Consider the following 22051-nt stretch of genomic DNA (forward strand, 5'->3'; position numbering starts at 1 on the left):
TGGCTCATACAAATTAAACGACTCATAATTCGATTTATTAATAATTGAATCTATTTAAGTTTTACTGACGAAAAATTTATGAGTTGACTCGAACTTACAAATCAATTTAAATAACATGAATATAATCTATAGTTCTATAGAATAAATTATAACATATATAAGAAAAATTATCAATTATATATGTTACCTATCTATTAATTATAATTTATATCATCCATCATAATTATATATAAAAATCATATGTGTATGTAAAATTATATATTTTTACTATAAATTAAAAATATACATTTATATATTATAATATTAATATAAATAATTATAATAACCAATATATAAATGAGTTACTCACGAGTTAATAAACTAAACTTACTCAAATTTAAACTCGACTCATTTAAAATATCAGCTCAAATTCCAACTCAAGTTCACAACCTGATGAGCTCAATTTATTAAGAGTTCGAACGGACTTACGAGTCAGTTTGACTCACTCTGAGTTCTATTAACAATGTCTAACCAAGAATTAGACCTAACCTCTGTCATCTCTAAATTAGCAGAACTAGTTTGATAAATGAGCAAAGTTCAATACTCCATGGAGACAGTTATATATATTTTAATCTTTTAATGATTTAACTCTGCTAAAGTGCATGGCAAATCCTCATAAGATAACTATCCCCGTACACCTTATTCTCGAAATTACATTAACACTATAACAAAATGAAATCCGTTTCTTGAAACGTCGAGGTATATGATGGTTGGAGGTTGGATAACTTTTCCATCTCATCTAACGCAAGCAACTTAGGAAGTGGTGGCATTAGGCTCATTGGATCTGGTGTTTCATTCAAACTGCAATGAAAAATAAAAGCAGAATAGAAAAGTTTATGAGTAACATTGCTCTTAAGCATAGTCAAAATGCTGTTTATAACTTACTCTTTCATAATTTTATTGAAGTTCTCTCTCACTTGGTGGAAAATTTCAATATTCTTCCCATGCTGCAAACAAATTTGAAAAGGATAGAAAAAGAAAAAGATTATATGTTAATTTTGCAGCCAACAAGAATGGAAATGACGATCTAATCAACTAGAAAACTAAGTCTCATAAATAAAACTACATTAGAGTATACATAAACATTGATATAAACATTAATCCTTTTTATCCATAGGATTCAGACACCTTAGATTGTTCAACAAGTTACAAACACTCTTGACTCACCATACGAGAAGCAAGATTTTTTGAGATTTGGTTGAAGGCCTGTGCATTTTGCTCCATGAGTGTACCTATTAGACCTCCAATTGCTGCAAAAAACACACTGCAAAGTTCAGAGGAGATTCTTTATGCTTGAACACTAAAGCAAGGAAATGCAGATACACAACATTTTTAGAAGTAAATAAAATGAAAAATGATATGTAAACTGACCTTTGTAAGGCATTCCTGGCACTGATGAGGCAACATCGGATGGAGCAGCAGTAAGGCGAGAAGAAGGGCCTGAAACTTTCTCCTACAAAAGAAACAAAAAAGAGAGAAACTTGAGTTTCCACTACTACAAAATAAAATTTATGAAAGTATATTCTGTTTACTTCCTTTTTGTCACACTATTTCTTGGTAATTCTATTACTCAACATGTGAAGTTTTCCCTTATTTAACATTCATAAAAATAAGTGAACAGAAATCACCATGATAGTTTTTTCCTGCAAAATAATAACAACAATAGCAATGCATGATGCTTGATCTATTTGAAAAAGTAAGATAATTATATAAATATAACAGTGTCTCCACTGAAACCAAAACTAAAGAGTGCTAGAGCTATATAACCAAACAAAAAAAGGTAAAATGAAATAGAAGATCAAGTGATACAATACCTTTCTATTTCTACTTTTCTTGGTCAACTTAAGATCATCCTTCCTCCTCTTGCTATTTTGAATGTTTTTTTCTTTCTGTAAAATACAAACCAAGCATGTCACCATAGAACTGGCTCTTAAAAAGAGCATTTATCTTCAATTAAATCAAAACCAGCAAAAAGTAATTCTAAAGCAATCTCATGAAATTCTCATGCCTTCTATAACAATCTTTGATTAAAAAAGAGGATAATCATCATCAAAATTGTCAACACTGAACATAATTTCTTGGGATTCACATCACAATCACATAAACCATTGACAGAAAAAAAGAGTACATATCTTACTTCCTTCATCCACCGAACTCGAAGCGCCACATCCCTAACTGTCTTATCTTGCAGCTGTTGTGCTATGGTCGCATAGACTGTTACGTTAGAACCAACACCAGCATACCTAAGATGATAATTAAGATGTTAACAGGCATTATATTAAGCAATTTAGTCAAACATATTGAACCACTCAACAGATATTAACTATCATCATCACATGAAACAACAATATTCATCTTAAGCAACCAAAATAAGTTTAAACACAACTTCATACCCAACGCTTGAATCCCAAATTGCATATAAATTAGGAAATCACTCTAAACATAGATACGTATATTAATTATCATACCAAAAACAAAACAACCATAGATTTGATCAATAAAGGGTAGCATAATCACTCACCTAGCAAGTCCATCTTCAAGAATAGCTTGTTCTTCAAGGTTCCATTCAACTGCTACACCAGGAATGTGCCTCAGAGTTTTCTCTATGGCCGAAGCAGAAGCGGCGGGAGCCATGGAATTCCCGCCATAGCTGCATGAGGAAGATGGTGATGGAACAACATGGTTCCAAGCACTCAAGTGCGAGAAGGAGGAAGAAGAAGGAGGATAGGTAGCCATTGAAACGAAACGCACCCTTTTCTTAGAAGATTCCAAGAATGAATCTTTAGAGGCCAACCTTGTGAATGGAATCAAAGGGTATAGGAATCCACAGTTGGTTCCCGCCAACTGTCGCCAAAAGCAGTGAAAAAAACAGAGAAACAGCAAAGAAAAGAAAGAAAGGAAAGTGAAGCGAATATGGAAGGCGGAGAAGTGGTTGAGAGAAGAGAGCGATTGGGATTGGGATTGGGATTGGAGACAAAGTGAATCAGAATCAGAATCTGAGAGCTTGGCAATGGTGGGAGAAGCAGAGAGCTAAAACTTGTTATAACACAGAATTTGAAATTTAGTCAAATATTCTACATGTTTTTCCTTTAAAAAGTTAATATATTCCTTTTGCAATTAATAATTTTATTCTATTATTCCATTGTTATGCTCTCTTTAATCTTTATCCTGTTATTAGTGTTTTATCTACGTGCAAGGTATAGAAGAAATCTAGATAGAATAAATTCAATTCGTAAATTATGAAAGATTATAATAAGATTTAAATAGTAAAATTATTCAATCTATTAAAAAGAGTTTAAAATTTGTTGACTCATTATATCAAAAGATTTTAAGGATTTAATTGAGATTCTGATTTATGATGGATGAAAGATTTGAATTTTATTTCGCACATTAATTATTTGTCCTTAAATGATTAAGGACTAATGATTACCTCTAACAATGTATATTTTTATGATATTACGCTTTACAAATAATATTATACAATCACTTAATATATTTACTAACATACATCTTAAATCCTTAAAAAAAAACTCTTATATTTTTATCTTTTTTTTTAGATAGATTTTATGAAGATCCTTATTGATATACATAATGATATTAAAGAGAAGGAATCAAAGAATGAATTAATGAGAATGAGAATAAAATTAAAAATGAAGAGACCAACTTTTGACAGTAAAAAACTAAAAATCAAAGAGGAGACTACAGTTACACTAAAATTTTGGCAAAAAATTTAAATTATCAAAATCTTATCTTATCATTAAAATTTATAAGTAGGTATCTTTTACGTAAAGTTTATAGTTAAAAATTATTAAATAATAATTTAATTAATAATTTTTAAATATCAACTTTACATAAAAATTATTTTATATAAAAATAGATAAATAGATACTTTTTATTTGCAACTAATTTGCCGATGGTTTGTATTTAATTTTAGTACACCATTCCACCTCAAAAAATGTTGATATAAATGGTAGTATAGAACTATAGAAGGAATAATACAACTTTTCATCAGATTGTATTACCTCTGCAATTTTGAAAAAATGATTCTGAAATTATTTTTTCATTTATTTACTATATATACAACAATATTATACTATGGCCTTTGATTTGAACAAAATACTTACAAATGAGTGGTCATGAACACAGTCATACTTCACAGGTAGCAAAACAACCATGTCAACTAGTCATTATATTGTGTCACGTATTACTAATTGTGCCACATCAACTTTTCGGTTGGTGACTGAAATTAAACCTGAGACATGTGTCCAGGGTTCAATTTAGAAGTTTAAATTATTATAATTAAAATTTCAAGAATCAAATTGATATATCGCACGAATTTTAAAAATTATTTTAAAGATTTAGTCCATAAATTTTTCAGCAGTTGCTATTGCATCTTTAGTAGCAACTGTTGTCACTGCAGCCAAAGCTTCACGCTCCTCTTCTTCCATGGCAGCCTGAACTCTCTCAAGAAACTTGTCATCCTCTCCAAGAAGAAATGGCCTGCATAATTTGTAAAGAACCAAGGTCGCATCAAGTATGAAAGAAACTGAATATTACAGTGTATATAGGATAAAACACATGCATAAACTAAACACAGAATAATATTACGTGAAAGTTCCAAATTAAATAACGTTATTACGTGTATGTCTTCGTTCATAATTTTATATAAATCGAATTTATTGAATTTGAATTAACCATTATATCCCTCTATGTAAATCGAATTAAGTAGCTTCAATTTATGTTATCATGCGTTTGTAATGGTAACTCAGATCAATTGGATTCTGTTTACTTGAATGACACCATTCATATAAATAGATGCTTATCAATTCGATTTACTGTTGGATTTTGTTTTTTTTTTTTTTAATACCTGAGTTTTTATTATTATAAATTTTTAGTATTTCGTGTACTCCTTATATTAGAAAATTTTGATATTCTTCTACTATTAGTACTCATCTTTTTAATAAAAATATTATATACATTAAAAATTAAATACTAAATTAATCGTTATGCAATTGTGCATAAATATTGTTTTACTTGTTTTAAAGTCTAGCTTATACTTCTAACTTAATTTTTTTTATTTTGAATACTTATATATAAATGACACTCTTTCTATTTATTATCACTATTTTTTATAAAGTAGAAAATCTATAAATCTAAAATTGATATAAAATAAAAATATTATATACATATTTCTATAACAATATTGGATAAAAAAGATTATATATAATATTTTTACCACAATTTTATTATGAGCCAACAAGTTTCAATACTAAATACTAAAAAAATATAATAATTTATAATACAGAGCACATTTGAGAGGAACACCTTAATCTTTATTTTTTTTTTTCTCCTTTTTGATAGTTTAAATTCACTAAACTAGTGAAGCATATATAGACAAAAAAAAAAAAAAAAAACACAGCACAAAATACATCAAACCCTCAAAAAATAGAAAAAAGAAAGCATGAAAAAACAGATTCATGCAAAGAAACAAATCAGATGACTGAGCAAAACATCACTCTTTCTCTGTGCAGTAATTTTTCTTAATAAAGATATCTGATAATAGATATACAATTTAAAGAATAAGTACTACTCATTATGTATAAACAACCTAAGTTTAGATTCAAATTAAATGCTATATGTAATCGAAATATCAACATACAATAGTATATATAATAGTGCAAAATAAACTAAACGAACTTAATTTGCGATGATAAAAAGAATTAAATGCGCCCTATAAGGATTAGTGATCACAAATCATTATTATTCTTGTGGTGAGCATACTTAGACCTTCCATCTTGCACTAAGGAAAAAAATTGGAATTTGTTTTACCAGCTGCATATGCATGTAAGAGATTAGATTAAGCATATGGGCTTAATTTGTCTATTTGTAAATCGGTTCCGCTACGTTACCAACAGCATATCTGCCAACTTCTGCCAACTCTTATTTATAATTGTGTTTCATGGAAATGTGTTCGTGGATGTGTCTAATAAAAATGTCTTTTTTATAGCTGTGTTTAATAGAAGTGTCTTTATAGATATATTTTCTGGATGTGTCTCTTTATATATGTATTTAAAATATATTAATTATTAGACACATCCACGAACACACTTTCATGAAACACAATTATAAATAAGAGTTGGCAGAAGTGGGCAGATAATATGTTGGTACCCTATACTTTTCCTTTGTAAATAGTTGTAAGTAGTTATACTCAGTAAAAAGGTAAATCACATGGATAATATTAAATAAAAAATAGAAAATTAAGTTTATGTTCAGTATAATGTATAAAAAAAAAAAAGAAAGGAAAAGTCTAGGGGGTCAACATTTTTTGTGTTTTCTGGCCAGCACTTAACCATCAAAACAAAAGTGAGTGATTTTTCACTATTAGATGTAATCTCACACTATTAAAAATACTATTGATGGCCAATTGATGGTTATAAAACACCAAAATTACTGGCCCCTAGCATTTCTCTAAATAATTCACCAATCAATACAATAAGTTCAATCAATAAATTTAAATACCAATAAAAAAATATAATAATTCATAATTTAAAGTAATTCATCGTATGAGTGGAAGTAATTGCTTTAAAATGAGCATTAATTTTAGAAACAAAAATAAATAAATTAGAGTTAATTCACATTAAAAAAATAATGCTATGAATTTAATTATATAATATTAGCATATATCAACTAAGCTCTAAATAACTAAATGATTTAATGTGCATAATATTTAATTTAATGTGCATAATATTTTTTTTTAAAGATACGTTATTTTATTCCATTACAATGGAATATAAGTGATCCAAAAGAAAATAATAACAAGGTTAAAATGGAATTTTTCATAAGATGATATTTTCTAACAACTATAAAACAGATAGCTTATCCGTCGTCAAAGGACTAATCGAACTTTTTCTTTGAATGCACACATGGCGAAACGAGCTATTTCTATGGGTGACAACCACTGCTTCTGGAAGACTAGCAAGTTTCGAGCTATCCATAGCTCCAAACCAGGTGTGCCGCTCTATTCTTGTCTCTGTTTTTGTGTTCTTCTTAGATATTATTCCACCATTTCCAACTTTTCTCAAGAGCGTCTCTCAGTGGAAGTTCAGCTATGTCTCACACTAGAAATTCAGCTGATTTTCATGCACCAACTATTGATTTAGGACATGAGACCAACAAGTGAGTAATTGATTCTTCAGATTGATTATATTTGGGATACATTGAATTCTTTGATTGAGTTTTTGCCAAAATCGCGATTTTATTATGCATGATTTTTCATATAAAATTTTTAAATAATTTAATGTTCTTAAATTGTTTAAATAAATAATTTAATGTTCTTAAATTGTTTTATTTTTGAGAGATAGGTTATTTTGTTCAGTTAATACAATTGAATATAAATTATCCAAACGAAGACAACAGTAAGATCAAAATGAAAATTTTTACAAGACGATATTTTTTAACAATTACAGAACACGAGTTTATCCATCATCAAAGTACGGATACTAATCAAATTTTTTCTTTAAATGCATTCATGGCGAAACGAGCTAACTTCCATAGTGACGGACAAACGAGCTACTTCCATAGGTACGACTTCTTTTCGAATTCTCCTAGCTCCAAATCAGGTGTCCTGTTCTATTCTTCTTTTTCGTCTGTATGGTTCTTCGAAGTTCTTAGCAGAGATTATCCCATGAGTAATTAATTATTCTGATTGATTATATTTGGGTACATCGGTTTAACACTGTAAATTTTCCATAGAAATTTTTTGTTCTTTAGCTGACATCTCAGTTACCAAATTAAAGAGTACAAAGGCATTTGTGTATACTGCTCTGGTAATTACTCTAATGAGAGATAGAAGAGCCGATAAGCCAATGAATATGCCGAAAAGATTGAGTACTGCGAGTTCTACTCTCTTGACCTGGTAAGTATGTCTTCTTTATCCGAGATAAACTATGGAATCTGAAGAATAGCTTGTGCCAAATTGTGATTAAAAGGTTGAATTGTTTGGTGTTTTCACTATCTGTCTGTTATAATTAAGACTGAACCCTAGATAAGTTGTTGATTTGGGCTTTGCGACAATAATTTTTTTATGGGGTTAAATTGTTTGAGCCAAAGAGTCTTGTATGTTTTGACTTGACTATTGTCTTCTTACCTTCTAGCAAACTCCTCCAATCTTGTGAGGAATTTATTCCAATGTCAGTATTTAGAAACGTAGAATACCTAAAATACTTACTTTGGTATACTTCAAAGTAAAAGAGTGCTACTTAGTTTACAATTTATAGTCCTATTTTTTTTAAGAGTGTCAAATTAAATACTTTTAAATCAAAGTTTAATCACCTTGAACTTTTGGTCTACTCGTTATCTCTCAACTAACTGCATTCTTCTTTCCATTCTCTTTTAACCCCACAAAAACTGTAGGACAACTTTGTGAATTTTATCGATTAAAGTCTTGTAAAACTTAAAGCAATTAAGAGTATAAATAAAGACAACCAAAGTTTAAATTATTTTGTAGTTGAAGGTTATTTGACTGGTAACAGAAGAGAGATAAAGCACTTTAGGGGTGATGTTAGAAGAGCAAACATAACTGGAGAGGTTATACTCCAAAGATTGGAAGATGCAATTCGATTATTGTTAGAAAAAAATGGTGCCATAGCCAAGTAAGTTACTATGATAGATAATTACAAAAATATTATTAAATGAATTAAAGGAAAAAATAATATTAGTGGGAATTATGATTCTTGAGAAACAAAACAAAGAATTTATCCATATTTTTCAACATATGAAAGTGGTATACAAAGAGGACAAATGGTTTCCGACCATGGGAGCAGATTGCTTTAAATAAAGCTAGTAAGTGGACAACTATGGAGTTCATGAATCAAATGATATATGCATTCACAATAAAGGATAAAAATGCTTAGTAATATAAGGTGTTTATGTAATCTATGCATGTATATAGTTGGTGAGTCATGAAATTGCGGTAGTTTGTAATATTAGGTGGATAGGTTTATTAAAAAAATGGGAAATATGTTGAATGTGCTAGGTTGGATTCAATGTCCATGTAATCTAAGTTTTTTTTATGGCATTATCAAAAGGGATTATTAGATTTATAAAAAATTCTTTTGTAATTCTCCATCTTGAATGGAGACTTTTAAGACTGATCTTAACAAAAAAAGACATTCAGGGCTACTTCTTTAACTAGAACTTCCTTTCCATTATTGAAGAGTAGTGATATTTTTCAATGTTAAAGTTTCTTAATCACTTTGTCCTTGATATATTCAAATGGAGTTAAACCCCAAAATGATCATTGAGGAGGGTATCGTGCACTAAAATCATCCTTGAGATTGACAAAAATGCATCAACATTAGTCTCTGACTCATTTTTCATTAATGACGTGATGACATGGTTTGATGACGTGGCCTGTTAGTGACACGTGTCACTCCATGATTTGACCACGTGTAATGGTATGATGATGTGTTAACCAGTGACACGTGACATGCTGATGTGGATGGTTGTGTCATGTGTCACAATGCCATTTGGCCACGTGTTTGTTTGTGTCACGTGTTGTAACCGTATCGTCCACGTGTCATTCATTATGTTGTAGATGAACCAAATTAGTCTCTCACTTTGCATTAAGTGATTCATTTTATTCCATGAAATTGAATGTTGTGCACCAGACTAGTCCATTCACTAATTTTTTCTCCATTTTTTTTCTATAAATTCAAAATTCTCAATATCTTTGAATCCATTAATTTCAATTCTATTTTTTCACATGTTATTTATATACAAGTGTTTTTATAAAATATTTTTTCTCTACCCCTAACCGCCGTTTTAGAGTTGACGTGAAGATATTTCATGCACCCCTTCTATCATCTCCGACCTCTTTCGTCTAGACTGAAGAAGTCGAAAATGGTAGTGAGGATGCTTGAAGTGCCTTCAGTCTAGCCTATTTACACATAATGAAAACGTATATTTCATAAGAGCCGAAAAAATGTGTATTTTAATTCTTAATTTCTTGTTAAAAATACATATTTTTTTATGGAAAAATTTATTACGAAATCATATAATTCTTTTTTTATAATAACATACTTATATATTTCAAAATTTACCAATGTTAAATTATTATAGAAAAAAATTATATAATTAAAATTAAAATCTTAAAAATTTTTATAAAAGCACTTGTATTTAAACGATATGTGAAAAAAAGATAATTGAAATTAGTGTATCCAAGATATTGAAAAATTTAAATTAAAAAAAAATGAGAAAAAACTGGTAAAGTGACTAACTTGGTGCACGACATTCAATTTCAGGGACTAAAAATGAGTTAGTTAATGCAAAGTGAGGGACTAATTTAGTACATCTACAACGATGATATAATGGATGACACGTGGACGAATACGGTTGTGACATGTGGCACAAACAAATATGTGGCCAAATAGCATTGTGATACGTGGCACAATCATCCACATCATGTCACGTGTCTGGTCAACACATTATTATACTATCACACGTGGCTAAATCATTGAGTGACACCCGTCACTAACATGCCACATCATTAAGTTATGTCATCACGTTGTTAATGAAAAATAGGTTAGGGTTTGTCAATCTCAGTGACATAATTGGTACAATTAGAATCTCAAGGACAATCTTAGTGCACGACACCAATTTCAAATACATTTTAGAGTTTAACTCTATCCAAATGTGACTCTTTTAGATCTTTGAACCACCGACATAAATCCAAAATGTTTGTCTTGACTTCTAACATTATCGACTTGTAAAATTTCAGCCAGCCTTTCTATAACTTTTATAGGAGTGTTATTGTTGAAAAATACATAAAATTTGTCTAGATTTACCACTTAACTACTAATTTCACGGTAATTTTGTAGTATGTTCAACATGTTGAAGTATTTTGTCTCCTTACTTTATAAAATAAAATTGAGTCCTTTGTAAAAAATAAATAACTTACTTTCGAACCTCTATGATTCAATCTCATTCGAATAATCTCTTGTATTTTTTTTTAGTGTAAAAAATTTATAAATGACTAATCATATATTATTATATTAATAAAAATAATTAATTTTCACAAATATTATTTAAAAAGACATATAAATGCATGAATTTAATTAATTAGATAATTATACAAAAAAAGTTTATATTAAAATTAACTCACATATATGTAAAAAGATAACAAAATAAAATATAAAATTATTAAGTTTTTGCAAAGATCAAAATTGACAAATGTAATATTTACTTAAATTAATAATAATAATAATAATAATTAATTACAGTTTTATATGAATAAATATTTTATTTGATCACCCACTAATTTAAAAACTTAGCTATACAAGGATATACATAAAATATATAATAATTAAAGAAAATATCTGGTAAAAATAGAATAAAATAAGAAAAAGAAGACAAGAATGTAAATCTTCTCCTTGTTGGTCTGTTTTCAAGATTACAACCTTACCACAAAGACAAGACTTATGTAGGCCAAGATTGATTTTTTGTTTTATGAAATCGATTATAAAATGAAAGAAAATAAATGAGAAATGAGAAATGAGTTTTTTATTATTCTTTTTTTAAGATACCTATCTTCTAGCAAAACTTAATTATTTATAAATCTCTCTGAGATTCATAAGTTTTTTTATTAAGGTATATAAGTTGTCTTAAGTTTTCAATAGTTAAAAACCTATGAATGATTCATTTTATAATTTGAATTTATATGTTTTCATAAAAAAAGGTTAAAAACCTATTATTTGTTTTTATATTTAATTATATAATATCATATTAATATACATAATTATATTAAAAAATGATTTAATTAAATAATAATATAAATATGATACTAAAATAACATATTAAAATTAAACTCATGATATTTGTATGTTTAATTAGACATGCTATGGCAATTACTACAAAAATAACAATGAAAATGATTTTTAAGGCTCTTTTTGGATTGTATTTTTAAATATAGATTAAAGAAATAGAGGCAAAAAGTACTTAGAACTATGATACATGGACATTGACACGAATACAGAATATGTGAATTTAACATTTTTATAAGACATGGGGACATAGCATATATATAAAACATAAAGTATTTTTTAGATAAATTAAAATGATATTTTAGTATTTTATTGATATTAAAATATAAATTAATTTTTTAATTATATAAAATATTTAAAATATATTGTTTTAATCATTAATAATATATACTATTTCTAAACTCATTTTAAGAATAGCTATTAAGAATAAGTCTAGATTTACTGCACATAATGGTATTTAGATGTGTTTAAGCGTGTTCGGAAATTTTTTTTTTTTATTAAGACACGTTGAATACAGAAGTCACGCATGTCGAACGAATGTCCATGTGTCGTATCCAACATAGAGACACGATAAATTAAGAAAATATCTGTGCTTCATTGGCTTAGAATGAGAAACAGAGGGATAAATACAGAAAAAAAAAGTCTCAAAAATAGAAAAAAAATTGTCACTCCAAAATAGGACAAAAAAACTCGATCAAAAAAAAGAAATTTTTGTTAACTTTTCTTTTTGTGTTGTTCTCATAAAAATGCTAAATTTTTAAATTTCAACTCTCTTCCTTTTTGTTTAAGAAAAGAAAAATTGATTTAATTTTTTATTCAAATTGATAATTTAGATGTTATATTTTTAAATTTGTGAATTTTGATTTTAACCGGATGATCTCTTTCTATCACTAAAATTTGAAAATTTGTCATTTTTATGAGAACAAAATAAAAATAAAAGTTAACAAAAATTTCTTTCTCTTGATTAAGTTTTGTGTCCTAACTTTTGGAATGACAAAAGAAAAATATATTTTTTTTTTGAGACTTTTTTTTATATGTATTTATCTTTACTTCTCATTCTAAATATTTTTTGTCTCTATTTTTTTTACACGCTTCAGAAAGAGTCTTAAGAATTATTTTGATTGTTATTTTTTTTCTGTTAATTCCTATAGCATGTCTAAGTAACCATACAAATATCATGAGTTTAATTTTATTATGTTATTTTAGTATCATATTTTTATTATTGTTTAATTTAATCACTCTTTAAATAAATTATGTATATTAATATTATATAATTAAATATAAAAACAAATAATAGTTTTTTAACTGTTTTTTATAAAAACATATAAATTCGAATTAAAATGAATCATTCATAAGTTTTTAATTATTGAAAACTTAAGACAACTTATATATCTTAATAGAAAAACTTATGAATCTCACATTTTTAATAATTAGAGATTTATAAATAATTAAGTTTTGTTAGAACATAGGTATCTTCCAAAAAAAAATCAAGAACTCATTTCTCCTTTATTTTCTTTCTCTCATTTTATAATAGATTTTAAAATGAACTTTATGTTAAACTAACTTTATGTTTATAACATGAACTTTGTGTTTATAATATGAATTCATGTTAATATTATGAACTTTATGTTTATAACATGAACTTTTATATAAAGGCCAGATAATTCAGGACAATTCTATTTAATTTGACTCTTGAATTATAATTGGTTATTTTAATTAAAATAAATTTATTCTTAAATTATAATATTATACACTTATATTATCTTAAAGTATGTATAAAAATAAATTTTTTATCTTTAATATTAATTAGTTATTTTTTTAATTAATAAATAATTAGTCCATTTTTTTAATCCAATTTTATCATATTAACCATGGTTTTAACCTTGACGCCACCTCCCAATGCCAGTCTCATTACCATCATCATGGGCTTAACAATTTGTCGCAGATTATAACTAAACCACTACAAATTATAGCTGTTTATGCTATATATGTGTTCATATGTACTCCGCAAGGGGTACAGACATGAAATTTTGTAATCCGCTATAAAATAATTGCACTCGTATGCAACAACGAAAAATTCAATGGTTGGAACTTGTATATTAGATCATCAAATAATTTAATAATGTAAATATCCTAAAAAAAAAGAAGAAGAAAAAGGGAACTACAACTTCGAAGAGTCCTAGCTGAAGCACAGACTGAAGTTTGAGGCTGTCAAGAGTTTAGATGACAAAGACTTTCTATTTTTAGTAACTCTTACGTCGTAGGCTTATCTTAGCTTAACTCGGCTTACACCAGCTTTTTGTCTTTCTTCTGGTTTCTCTTCCTTTATATAGAAGCAATCTTTCTTACACTGTTTTCTCAATCCTCAGTCTCATTTCCTTTGTCTCCTTACAACTTACTAAAATAGATAGACAGAGAGGTAGATTGTTGTTTATTCACAGTATTCTGGTGTGCTTTGGGAATTATTAAGTAGCTGTTTTTTTCGTACGTTCTAGGTTTTTCTTTTGGCCCTCTTTGTGGGGTTGGTGAATTCTGGACTTTGATTGTAAAGTTTGAAACTTTTCTAAGTCTAAATGTGGGACTTTGCCTGATACCTCACATCAAGTGCAATTCAGCAACTGCCTGCATTTGTTTTTTATGTGCTGTACTAGTTTTGGTACATTTGCTATGGTCATTTGGAGCTTGGGGCCAAATATTCAGGTTTTTCTTATTTTTACCATTTTTAAGAATTTTATTTACCCTGAGCGCTGTTTTTCAATTACGTTCTTGTGATTTTGAAGCATTTTCTATTCAAAATTTGATTTTGAAGCAATTTTTGTACAAAATTTATCTTTAACGCAGTTGAACTTGTGCCAATTTTGAGCATTGAAATCATTTTGGGAAATTGTCAATAGCTTTGGGTGGTGATTTTCGACCTTTCTTCAGTTGGTTTGTGGATTTTAAATAGGATATTCTGGGTGATAGTTTAAAAAAAAAGAAAAATAGTTAATGAATATTGATTCTGATCGCTTTGAAGAAATGATTTTGAGAGAAATGGTGGGTTTTGTAATAGTGAGATTGGTTGAAACTGAGTTAGCATGGTAAATTTTAGAGAGTAATTTGTATTTGGTCAACAAAGTGTTCTGTAGATTTTCAAATTATATATATTTCAATTTAAAATCCAATTTGCTTTTTTGGAAAACTTTTCTGTGCAATTTTTCTCGGCTTAAAATTTCTGTATGTCTGATTGTTTGCATCTGGAATGAGAATATTATATTTTTGTACGTAAAGTACTATTTTGGTTCCTAACTTTTAGGCCAAGTTCTAATTTGGTCCTTAACATACTAAAATAGATAGACAGAGAGGTAGATTGTTGTTTATTCACAGTTTTCTTGTGTGTTTTGGGAATTTTCTTAAGTAGTTGTTTATTTTCGTATGTTCTAGTTTTTTCTTTTGGCCTGTTTGTGGGGTTGGTGAATTCTGAATTTTGATCATAAAGTTTGAAGCTTTTCTGAGTTTAAATGTGGGACTTTGCATTGATATCTCACATCAAGTGCAATTCAGCAGTTGCGCCATTCTGAGTGCATTTGGTTCTTTATGTGCTGTACTAGTTTTGATACATTTGCCATGGTCATTTGGAATTTGGGGCCAAATATTCAGATTTTTCTTATTTTTACCATTTTTAAGAATTTGCATTTAGCTTGAGCGCTGTTTTTCAATTAAATTGTTGCTGTTATGATTTTGAAGCAGTTTCTATCCAAAATTTGATTTTGAAGCAGTTTCTATATAAAATTTATCTTTAATGCAGTTGAACTTGTGCCAATTTTGAGGATTGAAATTATTTTGGAAATTTGTCAATAGTTTTGGATGGTGATTTTTTAGCATTCTTCAACAGTTGGTCTGTGAATTTTAAATATAGAATATTTTGAGTGACTCATATATACTTCCAATAAGACTTTTGATAGTTTGAAAAAAAAAGTGGAAAATAGTTAATGAATATTGATTTTGATCGCTTTGAAAAAATGATTTTGAGAGAAATGATGGGTTTTGTAATAGTGAGATTGGTTGAAGTTGAGTTAGCATACTAAATTTTAGAGAGCAATTTGTATCAAGTCAACAAAGTGTTCTGTAAATTTTCAGATTATATATATTTCAATTTAAAATCTAATTTGCTTTTCTAAAAAACTTTTCTGTACAAATTTCTTTGGCTTAAAATTTATGTATGTCTGATTATCTGTATCTGGCGCTAAGTTCTAATTTGGTCCTTAAAGTTTCAAACGGTATGTTTTAGTCATATTCCAGTCCAAAAAAATTTTAAAAACGGATTCTAATACCAAAAAATAGATATGACTTAATAATAAAGTTGTTAAGGTCCATATCAATCATTCCATTAACTATGTGTCAAATTTAATTGAATCCGTTTAAAACCTTTTAAAACAAAATAGAAGTTTAAAAGGTTAAAAACCAAATTAAAATATAACTCAAAAGTTGGGGACCAAAATAGCAGTTTACCCAATTTTTTCTATTTGTTTAGAGAATATTTGTAGTTTAAGTTTTGATTTAATTTCCTACTCTTTACTGATGACTTGGTAGAAGTGTTAACTTTTCAGGCTTGTCGGACGCTGGTAATCTGGGAAGGAATTTCAAGTGGAAACTTGCCAACAAAAGAACTCTAACACAGGCTGAATTTTGATTTGAAGTTTGTTTTCTAACATAATCATGGAAGATCAGTTTTTCTCTGAGGGAGAGGGAATTGGGTATTGGACACCTCCTGGCGCTCAATTCGATGGACCAAGCATGATAGACAACGGAATAAAAAATCTTGTATCAGAGGAGATGCTTGACAACCTCCCTGATCTCATGAACTTCGATAACCTTGCTGGTTGGGGTAATATTCCATCTGTGACTGATCATAATTTAGATAATGGAATTTCATCACTTGCCTCTATGCCGTATTCTCCACCTGATGCATTCAGTTTAGTGGAACAGGCTAATGATCCATACTTTATGACAAAAGATTGTGGAAATTATAATGCTATTGAAACCTCCTTGGGTTTCGATGAGAAGGCTGTGTTACAGCAATTGGAGACCCAACTTGGGTTGTCAGAAGATGCAAATGATATGAATAACATAAATGGATCACTTCAAGAATTGAGTGCTGCTGACATGGGAAATTGCTTGGTGCCTAGACCATTTGCTTGGTCGCTTGATGAGAAAATGCTGAGGGCTATGAGCTTGTTTAAGGAATCAGTTGGTGATGGAATATTGACACAAGTTTGGGCACCAATGAAGCATGGTAATGAGTTCATCTTAAGCACAAGTGAGCAACCCTATTTGCTAGATCACATGCTAGCTGGATATCGAGACGTGTCGAGGGAATTTACCTTTTCTGCTGAAGACAAACCAGGGTCTTTTCCAGGGCTTCCCGGACGTGTGTTTATGTCCCAAATTCCTGAATGGACCTCCAATGTTGGGTACTACAATAAAAGTGAGTACCTGAGGGTGGAGCATGCAATTAATCACGAGGTTCGTGGATCAATTGCGGTTCCCATAATTGATACGCTCGCTGAACCACCTTGTTGTGCTGTACTAGAACTTGTCACTACAAAGGAAAAGCCTGATTTTGACAAAGAACTAGAAATTGTTAGCAGTGCACTCCAGGTTGGTTTCTCTTTTACTCCCATTTGCTTGTTTCACTTAATATTATATAATGTTTGGGAAACATGTTAAATGTGTTTTTTGTTTGATGTTTCATATTCTTTTCACATTGTCATTAGAGACTTGGATGTTTTATTCCAAGGTTGTCATGTAGAAATTTTTGCCCTGGCTAACAAAGTATCTTATGCATTCAATATGCTGTTGTAACCATAGGTGAGGTCTTGAGGAGCAGTTAGGCAAGTAGAAAAAATTCTCTGCATATGAAATTAGTTCTACTTTGCCATAAGTGAAACTATAGAAATCATATGCAGTAATCTTTTGAATGCTATATATACTCATACATGCACATCTATTTATAGTGGGAAATCTTTTGATTTGTTTTTGCAGCTTGTTAATTTAAGGACTACTACGCCTCCACGACTTATGTCCCAGGTACTGTTAAGAACATGCTTCCCCCAACCGCCCCAACAACAATAAATAGAAGACAAGGGGCAAAAACAAAGTTGAACTTTCACAATGCTGTATTTTCATATGGATTTAAAAACTTCTTACTCAGATTGGTTATTTTCTGTGCAGTGTCTATCAAATAACAAAAGAGCAGCTTTAACAGAGATAATTGATGTGTCACGAGCTGTGTGTCGTGCGCATAGTTTGCCACTGGCATTGACATGGATCCCCTGTTATTATAGTGAGGGGATAGGAGATGAAGCTTCAAGAATACGGATTAAAGATGGGTGTAAAATTCCCGGTGAAAAAACTGTACTATGCATTGAAGAATCAGCTTGCTATATAAATGATATTGTGGTAGGAGGATTTGTTCGTGCATGTGTTGAACATTATCTCGAGGAAGGGCAAGGTGTAGCTGGGAAAGCGCTTCAATCAAATCGTCCATTCTTCTATTCCGATGTGAAGGCCTATAATATTAGTGAATATCCCCTTGTTCACCATGCGCGAAAATATAAGTTGAATGCTGCCGTTGCAGTCAGGCTAAGGAGTATTCATACCAATGATGATGATTACATAATAGAATTCTTTCTACCTGTCATTATGAATGGAAGTCAAGAACAGCAACTTTTATTAGACAATCTATCAGATACTATGCAGAGAATGTGTCAGAGTTTGAGGATAGTTTCGGATGATGAATTATACGGGATAGAAGGTTCGCAAGTGCAGTTTTCAAAGGAAGAAGGCTCGAGTTTTTTCTCTATGTCTAGGGGAAATTCTCATATGGCGCCGGAAGGTGACCATGATTCGGTCCAGCCTATGTCCTTGACAAACAATGAAACTGAAGCTGCTCATAACCAGGTATATCTTAACAGTTGCTTCATTTGAGAAATCATTTATTATAATTTATGATTCAACTTTGTAGGCAATGGATGGATCAAGAAAGCAGACTGAGAAAAAGAAAAGTACAGTGGAGAAGAATGTTAGCTTGAGTGTTCTCCAGCAATACTTCTCCGGTAGTCTTAAAGATGCGGCTAAAAGCCTTGGTGGTAAGACTACTACAGCTTTGTCCTTGCAGATTTCTTTTAATTTATTCAATCAGCATATTATTTTGGGTTAGATGATAGATTCTGGTTCTAAAAATATATAGATGATAAATATTTGTGAAAAACACCAAGATGATTATTATTGACAAGTGATTCTTCTTGAACAGTTTGCCCAACAACCCTGAAAAGGATATGCAGGCAACACGGAATCGCAAGATGGCCATCGCGCAAGATCAATAAAGTTAATCGTTCGTTAAAAAAAATACAAACCGTGCTTGACTCAGTCCAGGGTGTGGAAGGAGGACTGAAGTTTGATCCTTACAAGGGGGGATTTATTCCAGGAGGATCAAGCAACCAAGAAATTAATGCACATAAAAGTTCTCTCTTCCGGAAGAAATGTTCTGGAAAATATCCTGATCCTGCATCAAAAGATGCAGTCACCGTATCTCCGGCATCTGGTAGCAAAGGTGAGAATTTAGCTTCTGCATTTAGACATGCTTATCTCTAATTCCAAGGGTGAGTTGAAGAAAAACAAAGCTTTTTCTGTTGATGTAGATTCAAAGCCAATAGGCATGGATGATGGTGGATTACGGCAGGAACCCTTTCCGGTTTCTATTTTGGAAAGTTCTAGGTGTGATATAGTATATCACAGTCCAAACACCCTGGTTGCCGATGAGATGGAAAATTATCTGAATGGGGCTGACAAGCTCGGCGAGCATCACAATCCCACTACTTCAAGCATGTCAGACTCGTCAAATGGCTCTGGCTCTCGGAAATTTGAGAATCGGAAACATTTGAAAGCCAAATCACCTTGTGTTGATAAGGGATCAAAAATTATTGTCAAAGCTGCCTACAAAGAAGATATGATCCGTTTCAAGTTTGATCCTGCAGCTGGTTGTCTCCAGCTCTATGAAGAAGTTGCAACAAGATTCAAATTACAAATCGGATCATTCCTGCTGAAGTATCTCGACGATGAAGAGGAATGGGTGAGGATGGTAAATGACTCAGATTTGGAAGAATGCATAGAAATATTGGATGATCTTGGCACCCGTGCTGTGAAATTTCTTGTTAGCGACATGCCTAGTGGTTTGAGCAGCAGTGGCAGTAACAGTTGATGAATTCAATGAAGCACAAGAAATCTTTGATCCAAATAACCCCAATGACACATCTAAGATATTCCATAGAAATGTCTTCATCCGACTTGTGTGGCTAAAAAGCAATACTAATGAAATATTGTTGACGGACGAATTCAATGTGGCAACTGAATTCTTCAATCAACATATTTCATTAGCATTGCCTTTTAGACACACAATCAGATGAAGATGTTTCTATGAAATTTTCTGAATGTGGCATTAAGATTATTTGGATCAAAGATTTCTTGTAGTTTAATCTTAGAACCTTGAAGCATGATCATGCTTCTTCAAAGTGTCTATTTTCAGAAGGTAGGATAATAGTTACAAGTAAGCACTAGAATGTTAAATACATAGTTCTATACATGACTATTATTCTACATTCTGAAAATAGACACTTTGAAAAAGTATGATCATGCTTCAAGGTTCTTTCCTCTATAAAAATTAAATAGCTTATAAAGTTTTATAGTTAAATAGTTAAGATAAATAGCTCTAGTTTGCTTTTATCCCAATTTTTATATAAAATCATCAATAATTTGGGAAAGATATTGTAAATAAATTTTCACATAATTTTGTTGTTTTTATCCTCACAAGATAATCTGATTAATAATAAAAATTAATACCGTTTCCAGTGTATTGTATGTAAAATTGTGCATAGACTGAAGTCAAAGAAAAAGAGCTTATTATTTATTTTATTAATAACATAATAATATTATAGTAATAAAATATTATTAAATTTTAAATGATCCCAATACATCTTGTCTGCATATACCATATACTATATATATATCCCTTATTACTTCTCCTAAGATACGTATTACTAAGACATAAGGATGATAGAATATGAAAATAAAAAATTTATTATTTTTGGATCACCAATTTAGTATTCCATTCAAAATATTTTTTCTTATAAAATAAATGGATTCTAAAATAGATATTTATGAGTTATAAATAAAAAATTTATTTAATAGAATTATTTTTATTTAAAGATTCTATTAAAATTAAATAAAAATATTCTAAAATTCTGTTTCTTTGATTTTATTAAAAAATATAACTATTTAAAACTATTTTAGTTAATATTATATACAAATTCTATTAGAGTTGGTATTCTAACGTTTGTATTTTTTTATACAAAAAAATCTTTTTAAATTTCTCATAGAAATCGATTGCATTGATGAATAAGCTCTCAATGCTGTCCAAAAACCTTTCCTATTTCAAAGAGTGTTTTGGATTTTTTTTAATCTCGAGGTGCGTTTATTTGGAACTGTCGTGCATCTAATATAGTGATAGTGATTGCGCTGATGAATAAGCTTTCAACGCTGTCCAAAAACCTTTCCTTTTACAAAGAGTTTCTTGGATTTTTTTTATCTCGAGGTGCGTTTTGTTGGAACTGTTATGCATCTAATATAGTGATAGTGATTGCGCCGTTCAAAAACCTTTCCTTTTACAAAGAGTCTTTTGGATTTTTTTTATCTCGAGGTGCGTTTTTTTTTTGAACTGTCATGCATCTAATATAGTTATTGTGATTGCATTGTCCAAAAATCTTTTCTTTTTACAGAGTTTTTTGAAACTGTCATGCATAATATAGTGATAGTGATTGCGCTGTTCAAGAATTTTTTTATCTCGGGGTGCCACGCATCTAATATAGTTTATTTTTTCTAGATCTCGAGGTACGATCCATGCATCTAATATAGTTTATTTTTTTTTTATCTCAAGGTGCGATTTTTTAGAACCGCCATGCAATAAATAGTTTTTTATTAGGTTTAAGTTTAACAAAGAGTCAGAATTTTCTTTTGAATAATGGAAAGGGCGAATGGTGGGAATCGAACTCGCGTCTTCTCCTTGACAAAGAGAAATTTTATTATTGAACTATATTTGCATATTTGAATTGTATTTGATACGGAATATATTAATTTTATTTGTGTTTTAATTTTAT

General features: G+C 29.8%; 2 protein-coding genes across 4 annotated transcripts; one reads left to right on the plus strand and one right to left on the minus strand.

Moving 5' to 3' along the window:
- Positions 1-454: 454 nt before the first annotated feature.
- Positions 455-2893, minus strand: LOC107634086 (uncharacterized). Of its 2 annotated transcripts, XM_088509820.1 has the most exons (8): positions 2561-2893; positions 2177-2282; positions 1854-1928; positions 1668-1682; positions 1411-1492; positions 1207-1289; positions 925-986; positions 455-840 (listed from the first exon to the last, which is right to left on the minus strand). In XM_088509820.1, exons 1-8 carry the CDS (start codon positions 2773-2775, stop codon positions 702-704), a joined length of 777 nt encoding a protein of 258 aa, XP_088365946.1. In that variant the 5' UTR covers positions 2776-2893; the 3' UTR covers positions 455-701. The 2 variants fall into 2 exon arrangements, with proteins under 2 accessions (XP_088365946.1, XP_016193152.2); XM_016337666.3 differs by lacking the exon at positions 1668-1682.
- A 4041-nt stretch (positions 2894-6934) lies between these two features.
- Positions 6935-20497, plus strand: LOC148569703 (protein NLP8-like). 2 transcript variants are annotated; one of them, XM_088509992.1, is made up of 7 exons: positions 6935-7954; positions 16448-17498; positions 17883-17927; positions 18072-18800; positions 18865-18988; positions 19153-19452; positions 19541-20497. In XM_088509992.1, the coding sequence occupies exons 2-7, from the start codon at positions 16557-16559 to the stop codon at positions 20098-20100; spliced, it is 2700 nt and encodes an 899-aa protein (XP_088366118.1). In that variant the 5' UTR covers positions 6935-7954; positions 16448-16556; the 3' UTR covers positions 20101-20497. The 2 variants fall into 2 exon arrangements, with proteins under 2 accessions (XP_088366118.1, XP_088366119.1); XM_088509993.1 differs by lacking the exon at positions 6935-7954 and having other exon boundaries at positions 16592-16725; positions 16827-17498; positions 19541-20495.
- The last annotated feature ends 1554 nt before the right edge of the window (positions 20498-22051 follow it).

This window comes from Arachis ipaensis, chromosome B3, assembly GCF_059453495.1.
Source record: "Arachis ipaensis isolate K30076 ecotype BB chromosome B3, ASM5945349v1, whole genome shotgun sequence".
In the NCBI taxonomy this organism is placed as follows: Eukaryota; Viridiplantae; Streptophyta; class Magnoliopsida; order Fabales; family Fabaceae; genus Arachis; species Arachis ipaensis.

Excerpts from the sequence above, each read along its gene's own strand:
- LOC107634086 (XM_088509820.1), bottom strand. The coding sequence starts at position 2,775 with ATGGCTACCTATCCTCCTTCTTCTTCCTCCTTCTCGCACTTGAGTGCT. Across the intron at positions 2,283-2,560 it reads CTTGAAGATGGACTTGCTAG|GTATGCTGGTGTTGGTTCTA; the intron begins GTGAGTGATTAT and ends TTATCATCTTAG. Across the intron at positions 987-1,206 it reads AAAATCTTGCTTCTCGTATG|CATGGGAAGAATATTGAAAT; the intron begins GTGAGTCAAGAG and ends ATTTGTTTGCAG.
- LOC148569703 (XM_088509992.1), top strand. The coding sequence starts at position 16,557 with ATGGAAGATCAGTTTTTCTCTGAGGGAGAGGGAATTGGGTATTGGACA. Across the intron at positions 17,928-18,071 it reads CTCCACGACTTATGTCCCAG|TGTCTATCAAATAACAAAAG; the intron begins GTACTGTTAAGA and ends TTTTCTGTGCAG. Across the intron at positions 18,989-19,152 it reads TGCGGCTAAAAGCCTTGGTG|TTTGCCCAACAACCCTGAAA; the intron begins GTAAGACTACTA and ends CTTCTTGAACAG.